This window comes from Chrysemys picta, chromosome 14 (genome assembly GCF_011386835.1).
Source record: "Chrysemys picta bellii isolate R12L10 chromosome 14, ASM1138683v2, whole genome shotgun sequence".
Lineage (NCBI taxonomy): Eukaryota > Metazoa > Chordata > Testudines > Emydidae > Chrysemys > Chrysemys picta.
This window is the reverse complement of record NC_088804.1, coordinates 24,424,317-24,442,703: the sequence shown is the minus strand read 5'-3', so window position 1 is coordinate 24,442,703 and position 18,387 is coordinate 24,424,317. Positions and strand designations below refer to the sequence as shown.

The window sequence follows — 18,387 nt, the reverse complement described above, 5'->3', positions numbered from 1 at the left end:
TCAGTACAACATATTATAAAACAATTATATACGAGATCTCACCAGTAGAATATTCAAATCAGAAAGGGCAATGTACTTCTGAACCCCAAAAGCTTTTCTCACCTAAAAAAAAATCCCACATCTGATGATGTTTCAGCTCTTTGATCTAAAGTTTTCTCTGCACTTACAATTATACATTATGGCAAAAATTGTATCTGCTCAAAAGTCCTTACTATGGTCACGAACAGTATGCAATATATTCAAGGAGTCACTGAGTTAGTAATCTATAGATTTCCCTAAATGCACAATAGCTTTTATAGCAAATGGAGGTGCATCTGATTTAGCATAAATAATGAGAAATGCCATGATAGCCATTTGGTATTGTGAAGATGTACTGGGGTGATGAATTTCAATCAGAGGCAGAGGTTGTTGTAAAAAACAAATCCAGATTTTAATGCATGAACATATATCATAGCAAACCACCAAAAAAGGAGGACATAATTATTACAAATACATAAAACACCAGACTTGAGATAGGAAAGCTTCAGGGATTCTTGCACCCTAATCCTGGCTCCCAGAGAATAGGAAATTTAGCCTTTTTTCCTACCATCAACCACTACTGGAGTGTTCTCTGTTAGCTGCCTGGTCACTAATGAACTGTCCAGTTTGGGATCACCCTTTCCCAGCATGCTCTCCTCTAGTAGTTAGTCCTTTAAATTTGGGAAAGACAGTAAGCTGTAGTACTAAAATGGTTACCTTAAAGCATAGTGCTGCTAGATGTATCTCCTTTCCTTCCAGCTGGTAAGTGTTTTGCTCCTATTGTATTTTCTCCTTACTTTCTGTTCTAAGGAGATAGCACAAATAGAGTATCACTTAGCTATTTAAATATGCCTTTCCATCTAGAATTAATTCTTTCAGGGCCTAGAAAAGTTTGAATGTTTAAAATGACAACACCTTTCAAACCATTTAGACCTTAACAACTGCTGACTTAGCTGCAAAATATTTAGCTCCTGAACACTTTAAATGTTTATGATGCCTTTGGGGAATTTGTATTCTAAAAACAATACTGCCCTGTGCTGATAATGTCGTGATAACAAGAAGCATGTTTCTTATAATCTGCAAAGAACAAAGCTATCTTGGACTCTACCTTGTAAATTTTTCTTTTTTTGGCACTTCATAGTTTCCGCAAAAGGCGTCAGCTCTGTTTTGGCAACATTAAATACAATCTGTATTAAAACTGTAACAAATGTCAATCTATTTAAAATAATTAATGTTAGTCACTTTTTTATTCTCAATAGTACTATACCTATGAGCAAGACTCTTAAAATCAAGACTGATGTATGTTGGAATATTTAAATGTAATTAGAGCAAAGTAACTGCACCTTAAAAGAAGACCACACTGCATTTTAAAATAAGACCACATAGTCTAAACCTACTATACCTTACATGTGCTTGTTTTCAATTATTGTAAGGCACTCATTGAGGAATTTACTGACCAATACTGTCAGCAAGAACAGGTATGCATCATTAAGGGCTTAATTAAAGTTTTAATACTGATTAAAATGTTTTATTATTGTAGAATGTTAAACTGCAGTGGTCTCCAACCTTATTAAGGAATACAGGACAGAAATTATTCAGGAGTTTCAGTTGCTTGGTTTAACAACCTAGCTACTGTCAATGTTTGATTTAAAAGCACACTTTCCTTTTGTGTTAGCATGAAAGTTCAGAAAGATGTTGAATGCTGCTTAATGAGTATTTACTGAATATAAAATTGTTTGAGCATGTGACATGACCATCTCTATCCCTGCAGTCAATTAGCTTAGTACAACTGCAAATGGAAAACATTTAAATCATTTGGAATTGGAACACAGCTCAGTTGTGAAAGTTAATTTCATTACACATCTTGATTAAATTAAATGTGGAGTATGCTATCAGTAGCACTTTTAAGTTTCCCATCGCTAGAAATTAACTGCAACAGTAATTATCATAAACGAATTATTTGAGCAGGCCACATATACTCCTATACATGTTTAAATGTTAATTCAGCACTGACCTAGAGGCACTTGATTATTACCTGTTCTGCTTTTCACAAGAAACAAATAAGGATAGCAGGTGCCTAGTTAAAATGGGAGAATGCTGTTAGGCTTTCAAGCAGACCTAGTCTCTAATTAGTATAAAAACAATAAGTTAGCACTAAAGTACTGTAACAGTGACTTCTTTCATACACGGTATTTAAAAACTCCATAGAATTCACAAAATTCTAGCCTGGAAAAAATATAAAAAGACTACAAACAAAACACAAAGTTTACAAAAGTTTGAAGATAGAACATAATCTTCAAAATCAGTCCAAAATAAATGACTGACTAAGGGTGAGAAGGAGGGAAACAGTGACAGAGTTTTGTTTTAAAAAATGTTTTAGGGGTACTTCAAATACTCTAAAAGCAAAGAACTCCATTGTGAGCATACACTTTCGCTGCAATTTTTAGGGGAATATGCTCCCCTCATCTCCATTGCAGTGCTCAACTTTGATATTCTACTCTTGGTTCTATGTGGCATTAACAGAGGAATATACCTTCTTGTGGTAGGGAAAGCAGAATACAGCAAAGGAGGAGTATTGTAAGGATCCTGAAGGATTTTGTATTTCATTTGTTATACTTGTTCTGAGCATTTTAAATTGCTTTTAATAGAGGATACCAAAGTACTACATATATCAAACATGCTCCAACCTTAAAGTCTCAAAAGAAATACACTAAGATCTATCATTGTGTTAAAACAGCATAAAAACAAGCAACAGCACACATCTGAATAATTAAAAAGTGTTTGACAACATGGAGGTTACTCTAGTCTCCGTGTTTTCACTATCAAAGGCTTTGATCCTGCCATCAGATCCAAACTATGTGGGCCTAAGGGTCCAAGAGAGTCCCACTGAAGACAAACTGGCTCTGCATGGGCAGAGAGGTTTGCCTGCAAGGATGAGCTTCTAGGATTGAAACCAAAGTTTTACTGTTTTAATATCTTCAAAGACCACAGCTAACAGATATTTAGTTATGAAGTAACAAGGCCTACACTCAGCTTACTTCTATCATGTTCATGGTACAGTAAAATATTCAAAACCCTGAGCAGAACTGTATAGATTAGTCATTCTGCAGTGTTGATGCAGACTGTCTATTCTGCACGTTTTTCAGTCAGCTAAAAATGGAAAATTCCCTGTCAATGTCAAGAATGTTATAAAAATTAAACTGTCTAAAACTAACTGAAGAATCACAGTAATTAAACAAGAAACGCTTAATGTAAAATGCCTAAAAACTAACATTTTGTAAACTTCTTCAGCATTTCCCACTGCGGTCCTAGCAATAAAATACTGAATTTAAAGCCACTGTTGGGAATATACGCTATTTATGTTTAGCAAGCTTGTAAACATGGAATGTTTTGTTTTGGAACACTCTAGTGAAGTACATGGAATAAGAAGACAAGTTTTTTTTAATTTCCTCACAGAAGCGAGGATACAGTGAAGCTTTCAGATCAGGTTCATTCTCTCCTAGACCATCCATGACCTGTAAGAAAGTGAACAGCTTTGTGAAACACCCTTCACCACCACCACTCAATCATGTACCATAACAAGGAACTCTAGGAATTAGAAAAAAAGGAATATACTCAAAGGGCCAATGTGAACCAAATGGGAAGAAAGGACCAAATTAAAATGTTAGGTGTTACAATAGCACCACTGGCTGCACTCTCATTAAAGGCTAAGTGCTAGCTCTGGTTTCTCTGTGGCACTGAGTATATGCAATTTTGCTTGCATTTGTGCAGTCTGTTTAGGGCCTTCACCCTGTGGAGCTAACTCCTAGTAAGGGGTGAGAACTCCCTGGGCACAGCCGTGTTACTTACACCGTTACCCAACCTGTTGGAGTCCATGCCTCCACCCTCCCAGGCTCTGGAAGATTATACACAGGGAACACTAGGCATGTGCCGTGCTCACCTGAGGTCCAGCAGGTGAGGATTGTTTCCCCCAATTACTATCAGTTAAAGCAGCTAGACTCCTTTTAGGCTGAACTTCTGGATGAAAAATGGCTCCACTGGGCCTTAGTTCCCATCCTCATTACAAAATGGAAAAGATGTATTAGCAGCTTCAGACTCAAACATTAATTGCTTTGCTCCTAGAAGAAATTAAACAAAATACATTTTTCCTTCTAAAACCTTGTACTATACTTACATGACCATTAGCTATATCGAGCAGGTCTCGTAACCGACAGCCTCTGCTATGCCGTCTTTCATAACATATGCTGTCCTCCAAGATTACATAGTTTGTTCCAAAGGATCTCAGTATGCTGTAGACATCTTCAGGAGATCTCTTTGCATATACCTGATAAACCTACAAAAACAGAAAAATGAAGTTGTAAGAGCAAAACAGACTTGTTATCACTGTACATTTGTTTATTCTATTTCATTATTTTTTCATCTTGAACCAGAGAAAGATGAGAAGTTTGTCTTAAAAATACAATCTTCAAGATGTGAATCAATTACCTACCAAGTACAAGGCAAATGTCATCATCTTTGGTTACTGTATAGCCATCAGACATCTCTCATATGGTTTCCAAAAGGTATTAGAATATAGTCATTCTAGCTATGTAAAGGATTTACCCTTTCACCCAACATAGCACCTGAATGCTTTCCATGTAAAAACAGCAATAGCCAAGTCCCTAACAGACTTCATGGAGTTTCTTGCAGTTCTCCCTTGTGGGCAGAACTCTGTTTGGGGTAGGGTTGTTTTTGTTTGTTTGTTTTTTTTTGAAGGTCTTTAATGGTAGAAAGGAGTGAATTCTGTGCAAACCCCCCCAAAAGAGTAAGACTTTGTGTACACTACAGGTTACTTTAGTATAATTCACATTGCTCATTGGATTATCCACACCCCTGAGCGACATAAATTATACCGACCTAAGCGCCAGTGTAGATAGCCTTGTGTACTGCCTCTCATGGAGGCAGGAGTTATTAAACTGATGGGAGAGCTCTCTCCCATAGGCTTGGAGTGTCTTCACTACAAGTGCTGCTGAAAGTGCTGTAGTCCAGATGTAGCTTAAATCTGAATGTTTGCTGTTGCTGGAGCGACACCCACAAATACATCAAATTCAGTCGTGTAGGGACAGTTACAAAAGTGCTCTTTTTCCCCAACATCATGACACGTTAATGGGGGAAATGAAATTTTGCCTCAGTCTCTTATCATTAACAGCCAGAAACTGTCCCCTCTCATTAAGCAGTATTGTTATATTATTCATTTTAGTGGATTAAACCATATCAGCACTCGAATTGATGTACAAGTGTTTATAAAACTGTAAACTTTACTTCATCTGGCTCTGTTCCACAAAGGAGACCCCTGAGCCACTTTAGCTAAAGTTAACATCCTGAACACACTGTAAGCAAACAGACTTTGGGACATGCACTAAAGGTCAACAGATCAGCTCTGCTGCAATAAAGGAAAGGGAATAGGCTACAGAATCAAGATTGCGCCACTGAAAATGCCTCTTCATAATTAAACCAGATGGCTTTTAGCTCCATAACTTTGGATGACTGCAACGACCACATCATCACACAAGGAGGGAAAGTGGTCTCTGAGGGCCAGATTCTGATGCTTTTACTCAAGTTTAGTAGCACCCTATGCCTCTTGTAGTCCCACTGATTTCAGTATACACAAATGTATAATCTAGGGTACTATTAAACAGGTGAGATTCTCACTGCTACTCCTTTTATACCAGGTAAAGCACCAGGGTGACATAAAAGGGTTCTAAAAGCCCTGGATCCAGATAGGGGAGAATTCTCCCAATGCAGTTGGTGGCTGTCCCTCTGAGCAGATGGGACTGTAGCATATAGGATAGTGTAGATTCTGGGCCGTACTGCTGTCCATAAGGCAGTCTGAATTATGTAGGAGGTTGCAAGCGTGGCTGAAAACCACTTTAGCTCTCTTTCCCCATGGGCTGAAAGTTTGGTGCTGAGTCTCTCAGTAAGAATATCAGAATCTGGCCCTAAATTAGCAGATTCAGAAACCATTAAAAGCTTCAGAGATTATACCAATACTTTGAACGGCACCAGGAAACAAACTAGAAGCAGTGAACAAAATTATTTCAGTCTCAACGCTCCATTAGGGCACACATGCTTTTGTGGGATAGACCCATCTTATAGTAATGGGAATTAGATGAAAGTAAGATCAGAATGTTCTTACTTGTTTTGTTCTCTCCCTTAGACTCTTGTCTTCATAATGTGGGTGATTAGTTAAGATCCTTCCAGTGCACAGTTTGACTCCTGCTAATAGCTGCATGCTCCCAGCAATCACTGCTTTCTTAGGAGTGTTTGACCTAAACAAATGTTCAGAACATTGAGGAAATCTTTGAGGTAGCACTTTGCATCAGCACCGTTAGAGATTAGGAGAAATGTTTTCCCCCCATACCCCAATCTCTTTCATCTCAGGTAGCAAAACGTTCTAGAAAATGTGATTGATTCTTGAAGTCCCTGAATATGATGGAAAAGATTTGCAATGAATCTCCTAAACACTAGGCCCTCATAAATAAATCTGTTTGCTAAATGGGTAAACTACATGCATAAATGTGAGAAACTAGAAATGGATGTGCTTGCATATTTTACAGACACAATTAAAGAGGCTTCCTGAAAATCTGGGCCTGAAAATCCTAAATTTATTTGAGATATGCAAATAGCTGCTTAGAGCTAGTCTTTTTGGGTAAAGCCTACTAATTTCAATTTATAATGTCATTCGCTAGCTTACACAGCCTGTGAATATTTGTAGGCATCTACTTGTCATATGTTTAAGTAGCTTATCAGAAAATATGTTGCAAATCTAATCTTTCACTCCTAACCAAATGACTGCTCTCCACTGATACTGATCCAATCTGTTTGACAGCATGGATCAATCAGAATGCAAGATTTTTTTTTTGTCATTCATCATAACTATCCTTGTGTTCATTTTGAATCTACACAATGAAAAGATGGTCCCTGACCCAGAAATTTCTGTCTAAATATATGATGACACAAAGGGTGGATACAACAAACAGATAAGGCAGAGCACAAGGTAGCAGTGAGACTTATGATTAGTGTAATAAAAAGTGGTTACAGTATACCAGCTGTGTAGCATTTGTCTGGTGTTTTGTAGGCGTCATGACCGAGGCAGATTATAAAGCAGGGGTTCTCAAACTGGGGGTTGGGACCCCTCAGGGGGTCGCAAGGTTATTACCTGGGGGGTCACGAGCTGTCAGTCTCCACCCCAAACCCTGCTTTGCCTCCAGCATTTATAATGGTGTTAAATATATAAAGAAGTGTTTTTAATTTATTTGGGGGGAAGGAGGGGTCGCACTCAGAGGCTTGCTATGTGAAAGGGGTCAGGAGTACAAAAGTTTGAGAACGACTGTTATAAAGTGAGATTAGGACAATAAAAAGGAGCATAAACTAAAACGGAATTAGCAGGGAATTTGAAGCATAAATACCCACAGCCAGAGACACATACACAACCACAACCTAACAATCAAGTAATTGTTGGGTAACTTGATACAGAAATAAGCTTTCTTCACATACCAGTGCATGCACCTGCCAATATCGAAAGGTGTATCTTAGAGGCCTTATGAAATGGTGGCTGTCAATGATCAGTCTTTTTTTTTTTTTTTTCATGGAGTTCCATGATAAAGTTTGAGAATGTTAAGAGGAGAGCATTACATTTTGATAGAGCCCTCCAAAAGATACTACTTAAAAATGAATTAATATTTATCATAAACCTTTCCTAAAACTTCTTGCAGTTCCATGTTAATCTCATTCAAAAAGGGCATAGATAATATTTTTTTAATATGCCAGTTTAACTTCACTGAAAAATAATTTTTCTGTGGTTTATAAAACCAGTTTTATTTGAAATTCTGAAAGTCTTTAACCTCACTTTAATATTTTATTTGCACTTAAAACATTCAAAACCACAAGTGTCATGAATAAATGTTCCATCAAAAAGAAACTACTTTCTTTTGGAATGTAGCAGTATGCACATATAATGATCCACACCACTAACTGTAGCAGTGACTGAACTCTGAACCAGAAACAAAGCACGGACTTTATCTTTGAGATAAAGAGAGTAATTCCTTCATCTGATCGTAAGTAGCAGGCTTTGATCCTATGGATTAGCCATAAGAGAGGGACATGACACAGTATGTTAAAGGTACAGCATGATTTGCAACGTTTCATGTATGAATCCTTCACTAATACTTCTACCTGATTCACCCACTAACAGCTGTGGTCTGTATCTAAAGCAATTAACATGCTTCAAACCACTGAATGGCACTTCTCTATTACAGAAAAATGAAGCAATTTTTACAAATGTCTGAACAAATGATATATAAAATGAAAGGATAATTTGTTTTTATAGCTTTCTGCCAAACTCAGTACCAGGCTGCCCAACCTGCAAACAATTTATTCTCTAAGAAATGTCACTAAATAATGACAAGGACTTACAGGTCAAACTGATTTACATTATATAATTTAAATGTCATTCCAAGCAGACCTGATGGCATTTTGAACAAATAATCTCATTTATTTTTGAAGCTCTAAGCTTCAACAAGTTAATTACTGCTGAACTAATGGGTAAACTGAGCACTATAATATAATGCACGAACCCTTGCTTTATCTACACTTTTAAGAATTTATAGAATTATGTAAAAACTACAGAATAACTCATTAAAAATAAAAGGGTTTTATAGGAATTGTAGGTCTGAGATTAACCTGCATAGACTTCAGAAAGTGGTAGTAATTCTTTCTGTTCTTGGTAAACTGCTATGAAAATCCAATACACTTGTTTTAAGGAGGTCCTACTGAAATAGCGAACATTGCAATTATAGGTTGTATCAGTAGAAATAGAGTTACTATTTCTATTAAGAGCTTTCTAGAGCTGAAAGCTGACTGGAGTTCAAAGTTGTTATAAAAGCTGGCAAAACTCCGGTTATCCTTTTACTAGTCGAGTGTGAAGAAGGAAGGAATATATTCAACACAGAAAAAGAATGAGTTTTCTGAAAAGGGCTTCCCAAACACCACACTCTAGGGCAGATTCATCCTGAAAAGAAAATGCCATTTATTCACAGAATACCACATTAAAATATTATGGGACTAGCTGAAATTGTTAGACAATAAAACATATTCAAGGAAACTCTGTCAAGACCAATTTGGCCTCTGGATTGGAAAGACTGCAACATCACAAAAGAGGGAGGAAATATGTACACAGAAAATAACACATGCATTTTTCATCCTAGCCTTGATTTTGTGCTTTCAAATTTTGCACACACACAACTGAATGCACCTGTAAAGTGGGCATGCACCCATTTTAGGCAGTCAGTTAACACATGAATTGGTCTGCCATCGGAGTCTGTGGCTCAAAGTATGGTGCCAATAGTCTGAGGGAAAAGGGCAAAGCTAGTTAGTGTCCCTGCTTAAAGCCTGGCACATGCACTAGCTTCCAGTAGGAGTTCTCTTGAGCTCTGAAAGTAGGCACTGTGGCATACGTCAGTAATGGCACTCTAGGGAAGAAATGCTGTCCTTAGCTTGAAGATGGAATATGACCACTATCTCACTATATTGATTTGTGGGGGGAAAAAAAAAAGTTTTTTCTTTTCTTTTTGGACCAGACCCTTTGTTTTTGAGTTTCACATGATTTCTATCTGCAATCACAAATTAGGCAATTTCACTCAACACTTGGCCCGGATGCACTTGAAATCCAGCCAAGCTTTGCAAAAAGGATTGCATCTCGGTAAACTTTTCAACAAACCTGGCCTCTGTTTTAGGTTTGTGACAAACTTTTGCATGGTGGTTGGTCTGGTTAAAAAAAGATTCCAGAACTGTAGACTGGATCTTCCTTGAAGGCAGAAGACATTACTCCTAGATCACCTACCAGCCGTAAATAGAATAGGGGAGCTCAGTTCACTCTGCTCTTCTTCCACATCTCACAAATGAGTGTGTTGTTCATGTTGTCTTAGGCAGGGAGATCAGAGCTAAGAATTTCTCATACCTCCTACGTGGGAACACAAAGCTCTAAGGGCTACCCTTAAGACATTGGTTGCTCCCTCTTTAATTAATTAATTAATTTTATTTTTATATTTTTTTTTTTTACCGCTCCAGTACATACACTCCTGCTCCCTTTTCACTCACTTTTGTAACATAGGGTGTATAAAATCACAACCCCAAAGATACAATATTCTTTAGTAATGGTCCAAAACATGGCAAAAGATTGTTGTAAAGATACAAAACAGTACAGATTATTAAGGCTATTGTAATATTTTATAAGGAGTAAATCTGTGGAAATATATATTTGGACTTTTTTTTATTTTTAAACTGGACAGACCAATGCAGGGGTTCTCAAACTGGGGGTTGGAAACCCCCCCCCCTCCCAGGGGTCATGAGGTTATTGCATGGGGGGGGGTCACAAGCTATCAGTCTCCACCCCAAACCCTGCTTTGCCTCCAGCATTTATAATGGTTTTAAATAGATAAAAAAGTGTTTTTAATTTATAAGGGGGGGGGCGCACTCAGAGGCTTGCTATGTGAAAGGAGTCACCAGTACAAAACTTTGAGAACCACTGGACTAATGGCTTCTATCATTCATGTGTATTTGGAAACACTCTTTTATACTGTATTTGGATCTGTCAGACTCAAGGGCCTTTTTGATGTGGAAAGGTTTGCAAAATGGAACAAAGGTATCCTAATTCAATAATATATATGACAAACTGGAGGTCAGCCACACTTCATTTTCTATAAATGAATGAATAATTCTTGACATCAAGAGTTTATAATGCAAATTCTGGCATACCTTTAACTATAGCAAAATTGCCACGTGGTAGCACAGTATAATGTTCTGATTCCACAACTTCATTTTAAATTAAGAAAATATCAATCCAACCTTGAGGTGCATGCCATAAACTTGTTTTTGATTGTAGTTAGTCACAACTAATTTTTTTTGTGAACAATATTATTTCTAAATGCATTAAATCCTAAAGAAAAAAAACTTGCTCTAACTGTCATACATTAAAATGAAAATTTTAGCATTTTCAGCAGAGGGAAGATGTGAGAAATTATTCTCACTGCATCAAGTGAAATCCAGTTCATGGTTGGGACCAAAGCCACATGTATATTTTGTGTATAAATCTATATCAAACTCTGTATATGGGACTCAAGAGACCTGAGCTATCAAATATTTACCATCTCTTAATAAACAAGTGGCATTAAATGGTACTGGCTGATAAAAATTAGTCATGAGGTGGTGTCAATGTGGCTACAAAGATTCTAAATGATAGAGACAAAATGGGCCTGCTTTCAGAATACCATTCTAAAATTAGTAACCTATTTACTTGTGAATAATTGCATTGATTCTCACAGGTTGCAGAGTAGGAAAATACAGCATTATGGTTCATAAGATTATTGCTAGGAGTGAAAAATATTAGTTGCTGTTAAACTGCTGAGTGACTAGTTTCATCACAATACATTGCACAAATATAACTTCTAGGGTTGCCAACCCTCCAGCATTGTCCTAGAGTCTCCAGGAATTAAAGATTAATCTTGAATTGAAGATGGTCATGTGATGAAACCTCCAAGAATACGTCCAACCAAAATTGGCAACCCTAATAACTTCAGTTATTCAAATGTGGGATATTAAACAGCAAACTTGGAAGTAAAAATATAATGCAGTGCTATACTAGGGTGTTCAAAATATTTAAAGGCTACAAAACAGCAAGTTCAGGTTTTACTTTCAAAATATTTTCTCAAAAACACAACTCTGCTTTAAAAATAAAATAGCAAATGGCTATGTCAGAATTCCAAATAAATGCAATTTCCAGGGATGACCAACACCAGGGCTCTGGTAAACCATGATACACCTCCACTCTGAGTAGGTTCAGGATTCACTACAAACATTTTGCACACCTCAAGCAAAGCAGACGGTGGGCTAAAGCCTAACTTCAATGCAGCTGTGCAGGTTTAATTTGGCTGTGAGTTTTGAATACAGCATTCAGTCCACTGTTTGCACCAAAACCACCATGCCCCTCTGCCGGGAAGCCACTACAAATATATACATAGATTGAGTTATTTTAAAGTAAGGGCAAGAGACTAGCACATGCATACTCTGTGAAAACAGATTTTCACAAGTGAATGCCCCTCACTTTTTAATGCTATCTAAAAAAAATAAAGACCAAAGGAAGCAGAAGTGCATCCGAGGAGATTCATTGATTTCAATATATTTTTTTGATCATCACCCTCTCCAAACTGAAGATTCTCTCCCCTTTTCAGCCAAGGGAATGATCTGTGCTTATCCACCCACAGGGCCTAATGGAGACAACTTGTTTCCAGAAACCTTGTTGCCAAACAGTGGTAAACTGCTGTACCAGGGCACAGCAGGCTGGCAAGAGTTGCAACTATCTGTTTTCCACAGTCACTGATGGTCTAGTCCCTAGATATCCCACTCCCCTTTAATCATCCCCTCAGGTCACTATAGTTCACTGATGACCTGTGGCAAATGGAACAGGAGAGCACTATATATAAGAATACTGGATTATTATAAATAGCATTTAACATAAATAAAAATACTCTTACTTAATCCAGTTCATCAGCTCCACTGTGTCTGGATCATAGAATTCTCTCAGCTCTGACAGCTCATCCATCATTCCTGGACAGAACTAGAATTACAAACAAAACAACCTGAAGACAAAATGAACAAACCGGGTTCTAGATACTGGAACAGAGCTCAATTACTCAGTATAAATGGCTGGTTTGAAGTATTGATCTTTTCTCCCTTATCTATAAGCTAAAAGGCTTTAGTATATCTGCCCCTCTGATGGCCCTCATATCATTGGCAATCTGGGGCCTGTTGAGGTCCCCAGATGATGCTAGATCAAAAAAGAGCAGAATAATCAAGGTGGCTTTTTAACTTAACTAGACCATTCCACGGTTTTGTCACCTAGAAATTAGACTACACCTTAAATATATTTGGAAACTGAAGCTAGTGGTGAATGTGGCAGTCTGTTTCTGTAGCCGATATTGTGAGAGTGCTTTGGAATCTGTACTGGGTGCCTGCTGGTCTAAGTTATTTGTTATGATTTACAAAGCCCTAAATCTACTGTGTTGACTGCCTCTCTTCTAGTCTGATACTACTGCAGTTGAGATCGGAGAAGATACATTGGATAACACTCAGTTTAAAAGAGAGGGACTGCTGTCAGGGTGTGTCCTCCCAGAGTCCCTTAAATTTGGAAGTTTTCCCCCCACTTTGGTCTACTAGTAAATTTCAGAAACTTGCAGACTTTTTTCTATAAAATGATTAAACAAAAATGCTCAAATCTGAGGGCCTAAAATTAGACAATTAAGAGGCCAGTTTAATAAAAGTGCCGAGCACTGGCAGTTCCTGTTGGTCTTGGTTAGTGATGTCAGTGCTTGACACCTCTAAAAATATCAGGCCCACTTATTTAGGTGAATAAATTTAAGCATCTACATTTTGGCTTCATTGGGTAATGGAAAGGCAAGAACTGCTAAAGTTTTTCATACTGTTTCTGTTCGCCTAAGGATGAAAGCAACCAAGATGTTAAATATCATCCTTAGGGATATTAGGCTGGAAATCATAACTAAAAATAAGATTGTCCTTTCCTCATGTTTCTATGGAACCTCAATCTTACAGACTACATTGTTAAAGATGCCTGTCAAGATGTAGGCATAATGGACTACAATAAAGATATCTGTACCCTAACCAACTAAATTTATCAAGATTTAGATTTATTAAAACACAGTCAGGATTTCATGGCATAATGGGAATTCTGGACTTAATCAGCTTTGTGGCCTTAGCAAGTACTAACAATTTGTTTAGGAATAACTGACTCATACAAATACAATTTGATAGATAATCTTCTATGTTTAAATTGTAAAGAATGCATATAAAGACCTTAAACAACCTGGATAATGACTAAAATTTTTGATTTAAAAAAAAAAAACCCCACAAACCTTTAAACCTCAATGCTGAAGCAATAACATGCTGGACAAATATGGAATGGAACTATAAGCGCAATCAACATTAGTGGCTGTATATCTGCATTACGCATGGAAATCCTCCAGCACTTAGTTTTATGTGTAAATTGTAGTCTGCAGTACACTAATGTAGAAAATTCATGTGACTAGAAATGTAGATGTCTTGTAGGTCTCAAGACACACTGTATAACTAATCTAAAAGCTGGCTAGTGTTGCAGCCACAGCTGTAGCTGAATAAATAATCTTTTGGGGAAAGTATTTGGGATTGTAGCAACCACATGTCTTAAAAGAAGCTTTCATTAGCTTATTCAGGATTAGGTTAATAATCCCATAAAATTGCTGGTTTAGGGGAGGGGGCTAATGCACATTTCCTCTTATAAGTGTAACCTCAGGGGGCTATGCTAAATGGGTTTGCTTGCAACTACTTCACAAGAACCAGATATGATGGCCAGTTAAACTTTATTTTTACATGTAATAAATATGGAAGATGTTTATGCAGTCTGTGCACATATGTGGTGTGTGAAAAGAATAATTTATTAGGTGCAAAGCAGAATCAATTTACACCTTCAGCTTTCTTGCAAAGGTTGGGATTGGCGATATACATAAACCATTCCTTTGTCATGGAAGGAAAAGATTCTGGATCTCTCTCAGTAGAGAGGTTAATCACTTTCTCTGGCCATACTCTGAGGATTGGTTCACTGACAGCATTTTAATCTATTTGTTGAAAAGTTTTTGGCCCTGAAGAGTGAGTAATAATAGTCAGAATTTTGGGGAATTGTCATTTTCAAAGTGTTTTTTAAATTGTTTGAATTCTCTGCTAGCTAGGACTCAATCTTCTTTTCAGGAAGTTCTTACTTAAGGGCCTGCTCCTGAAAGATGCCGAGCATTTTGAGAGGAGCTAAATCTGTTCACTCACATGGAACATTCAGTACTTTGCAGGTTTAAGCTCTTAAACTCTATGAATTAGCCTGCTTTTCCTTAATACCTGCGCTATTTGGATACCGGGCTCTTCAGGTAGTTTGAACACATCTCTGGGCCTGATCCACAGCCCATAAAAGTCAAAGGAGTCTCCCTTTCACTTCAGTGGACTTTGGATTGGATATGCTTTAATGACACTTCAGAAATGGATATTGGCTTCAAAGATCTCTGCTTGTGATGAGTCGGATTGAATCTCATCAAGTTGATGTGTTATCCGAGACAGCATTCTACAGAAAAGGGACTTGCCACCTCTAGCATGCATAGAAATGGATACATCCCATCCATTCTCTGGGATGTGGAGAGGTGCTACATTTCCTAAACTGGCATAGTGGAAGGAAAAAAAACAGCACCCCTAAAAATGTGCAAAAAAACAAAAACAAACATCTGCCGAAATGGGAAAAAGAACCATGAGATAGTGGGACACAGTAGTCTAGATTAAGTTAATAGTTTGACTTTCCATTTTGCTTCTGAACTGTATTTACATTTTGCTTTTAAAATAAATTAATAAAATTCACAAGGAGACTTAACAGAGCTTCAGAATTTTCTCTATTGCTAGGTGGCAGTTCCTTGGTTATTATGAAGAAGATTTTTTTTTTTTTTTTTTAGCTCCGATAATGAGCTTCACCTTGAGTTTCTTTGAAGCTAATGATTTCAAGGGAAACAACTTGTCTCCCATTGGGTATAGCAGAAATAATTTCTGCATCAAAGGAGCTCCTGAATATTTTTTTGTTTTTGTTTCTATAAATATAGATTAAAAGAATGGCCTGCCCAGTTGTCAGTGTTCCATTAATTTAATGATCTAAATCTCAGTGATCTGACAGTCTGATCAGACTAATAGTCTACTTCATATATGCTATTATTATGGAACTTATTTTATCTTGGTGTTGTATAAACACATTGTTTCATGTATTTACATATAAAAGCTTGAACCTTGTTATCGTTTGCTCCTGAGACAGGGTTGATGATAACACAAATCTTAGACTGGTTTAATAGTTCTGTAGATTTTCTTCAAAGATTGCATAAAATGAAGTACAGCAGTAGAGCAGAAGATAATCATTTCTGCTCCTAAAATGGATCATTACACCAGTTAACAATCTGTATCTTAACTGCAACTTACCTATAAGTACTTAAAATTTGAACAGATATAAGCTTACATTTTCAGAATATAGGAATGAAAATAATTCCTAACTGATAATTTGCACACGTAACTACCACAATTGCACATGCACTTGTAGTATCTTAGGATGCAAGTGATCAGTTAGGTGCGACTGTTCATTTGAATAAATGCATATGCAATTTAAACAGGCAATCAATATTTTTTACACATGCAATTACATCATTTTCTTAAAATTCAGCCTTAAATCTCATTCTATTAGTTAAAACCTCTCACCCAGTATTTATTTTCAAACGTACAATTTTGAGGCAGTATGAAAAACAGGGATATGTTTTTACATCCGATACATGGATCTCCAACTTCTTTTATGTACAATCAGGAATTTATTCAAAACAAAAATGAATTTTTTTTACCCCGGAGGGGAAAAAATACCAAAATATTAAGAGGAAAACATTTCTTACCTTATAGGAAAGGTACAGCAATGTGATTATTGGTACCAAATACCTAATGACACATAGCTAGGACAAAAATTCAAAACAAACGATGATTAGTTTTTATGGCACGGTTTAAAGTGTTTTGATCTAAATGAATATTTATTTTTCCTTTATGATTGATGCACTGACTATACCAGGGGTCGGCAACGTTTGGCACGCGGCTCCCCAGGGTAAGCACCCTAGCAGCCCGGGCCAGTTTATTTACCTGCTGACGCGGCAGGTTTGGCCAATGGCGGCCCCCACTGGCCGCAGTTCGCCGTCCCGGGCCAATGGGGGCGGCGGGAAGCGGCGCGGGTGAGGGATGTGCTGGCCGCGGCTTCCCGCCGCCCCCATTGGCCCGGGACGGCAAACTGCGGCCAGTGGGGGCCGCGATCGGCCGAACCTGCCACGTCAGCAGGTAAATAAACTGGCCCGGCCCGCTAGGGTGCTTACCCTGGCGAGCCGCGTGCCAAACATTGCCGACCACTGGACTATACAATGGAATCCGCACAGCCATAAGCATCTGCCCGTGCAGATCGCATTTCAAGATCTGGGCCTATTTGTTCTGAGCTAAAGACCAATAGTTATAAAAATCATTCTTTATAGAAGGATTACAAACCACCACAAAAATGTTACTTTAAATTTATGCACTTTAATTTCCTATGAAGTGCAAAATAATCTACTGTACAGTATAATAAACAAATTGTAAGTCTGATTGTAAGTAATTCAAACTGCTGATTAATTCTAAAAAATTCCTTGATTTTTATTTAGTCAAGGTGTTACTAGCCTCACAGCTTCTTCTATATTGCCACCTAGTGCATTAAAATGGCATTGCTTAAATTATGAAACCCCAGGAAAATACTAGTTTAAGTTTAAAATTAATCATTTATCTGAATACACATTTTAGAAGTATTAACTGTTGTTTTTAAAATGTTTCCATATACTGTATGTGAGAGGCCTAAAAACATTTATTTCATATCTACCTTTAAAAAGCTGAAGCTTCATTTGTCTAATTATGGGAACATACAGAATTTCAAATACTGTCATAAGAAATATAGCTCTAACCCTCTGTGGTGTGTAGAGACGAACGGATTTCAGGACAAATCCCCAAACTTCAGTACTGCACAAACCAAAAGAAGCAAATACACACATATGGGATGTCCAAAGGTACTTCATTCTGGAAGATAAGCAAGTTTTCATTGATCATATGGGGCTACAGTGAATTGTACTACAGTACAAGAGGGCTTGAAAGACTTTTTTTAAAGGTAAATGTTGGTAAAAGTCTATTTTACAACATACTCACAAACCAATGAAATATTTTAATCAATGATAATAAATTTACATATAAGTGAAGTAAGAAAAATGATCCTTGAACTTTTTTAGTTTAGCTTACTCTGTATATTTTTGACATGTGATGTTGACAATGTGTGTTTAATGGTTATAAAGCTTTAACTTTTTTTGAATCTCTGCTGCTATTAAATTGTCTCACCCCCACAAAATTTCATGCAAATTTGAAAATTTAAATAGATAACAGAAAAAAATACTTACAAATCAATATCAGTTGAAATCATACAAATATAAAAACTGAATTTGCCAAGCCTATGTTCAACCATGAAAAGTATTTTGATGTCTAGTCAGTAACTCCAGAGAAACTTCAAACACAACTTTCTTGTGCTCTCAGGACACTGAGGATTGGCATCATAGCAGAAGTAACTGACTAAAAGATTAAATTTGGCAACTTGTCACAAAAGCTTGAGATTAAATACTTTTGCTCCAAAATTGTGTGTTTTCTCTGTGATCTGACTGTTTTGGGAAG

The 18,387-nt window shown here is 37.1% G+C and overlaps 1 protein-coding gene across 15 annotated transcripts in view; it reads right to left on the bottom strand.

Moving 5' to 3' along the window:
- Window positions 1-405: 405 nt before the first annotated feature.
- The window catches only part of DPY19L3 (dpy-19 like C-mannosyltransferase 3), a 64,062-nt gene continuing 46,080 nt past the window's right edge, over window positions 406-18,387 (bottom strand). For 9 of the 15 annotated variants that reach the window (XM_065567155.1, XM_065567153.1, XM_065567154.1 and 6 more), the window contains 6 exons: window positions 17,637-17,748; window positions 16,560-16,616; window positions 12,588-12,670; window positions 6,194-6,326; window positions 4,193-4,351; window positions 406-3,533 (listed from right to left, as the gene is read on the bottom strand). In XM_065567155.1, the coding sequence (XP_065423227.1) occupies window positions 3,372-3,533; window positions 4,193-4,351; window positions 6,194-6,326; window positions 12,588-12,670; window positions 16,560-16,616; window positions 17,637-17,748 (706 nt within the window). In that variant the 3' untranslated portion in view covers window positions 406-3,371. The remainder of the gene's footprint in view (window positions 3,534-4,192; window positions 4,352-6,193; window positions 6,327-12,587; window positions 12,671-16,559; window positions 16,617-17,636; window positions 17,749-18,387) is intronic. The other 6 variants (XR_010592575.1, XR_006174933.2, XR_010592572.1 and 3 more) reach the window with 5 other exon arrangements.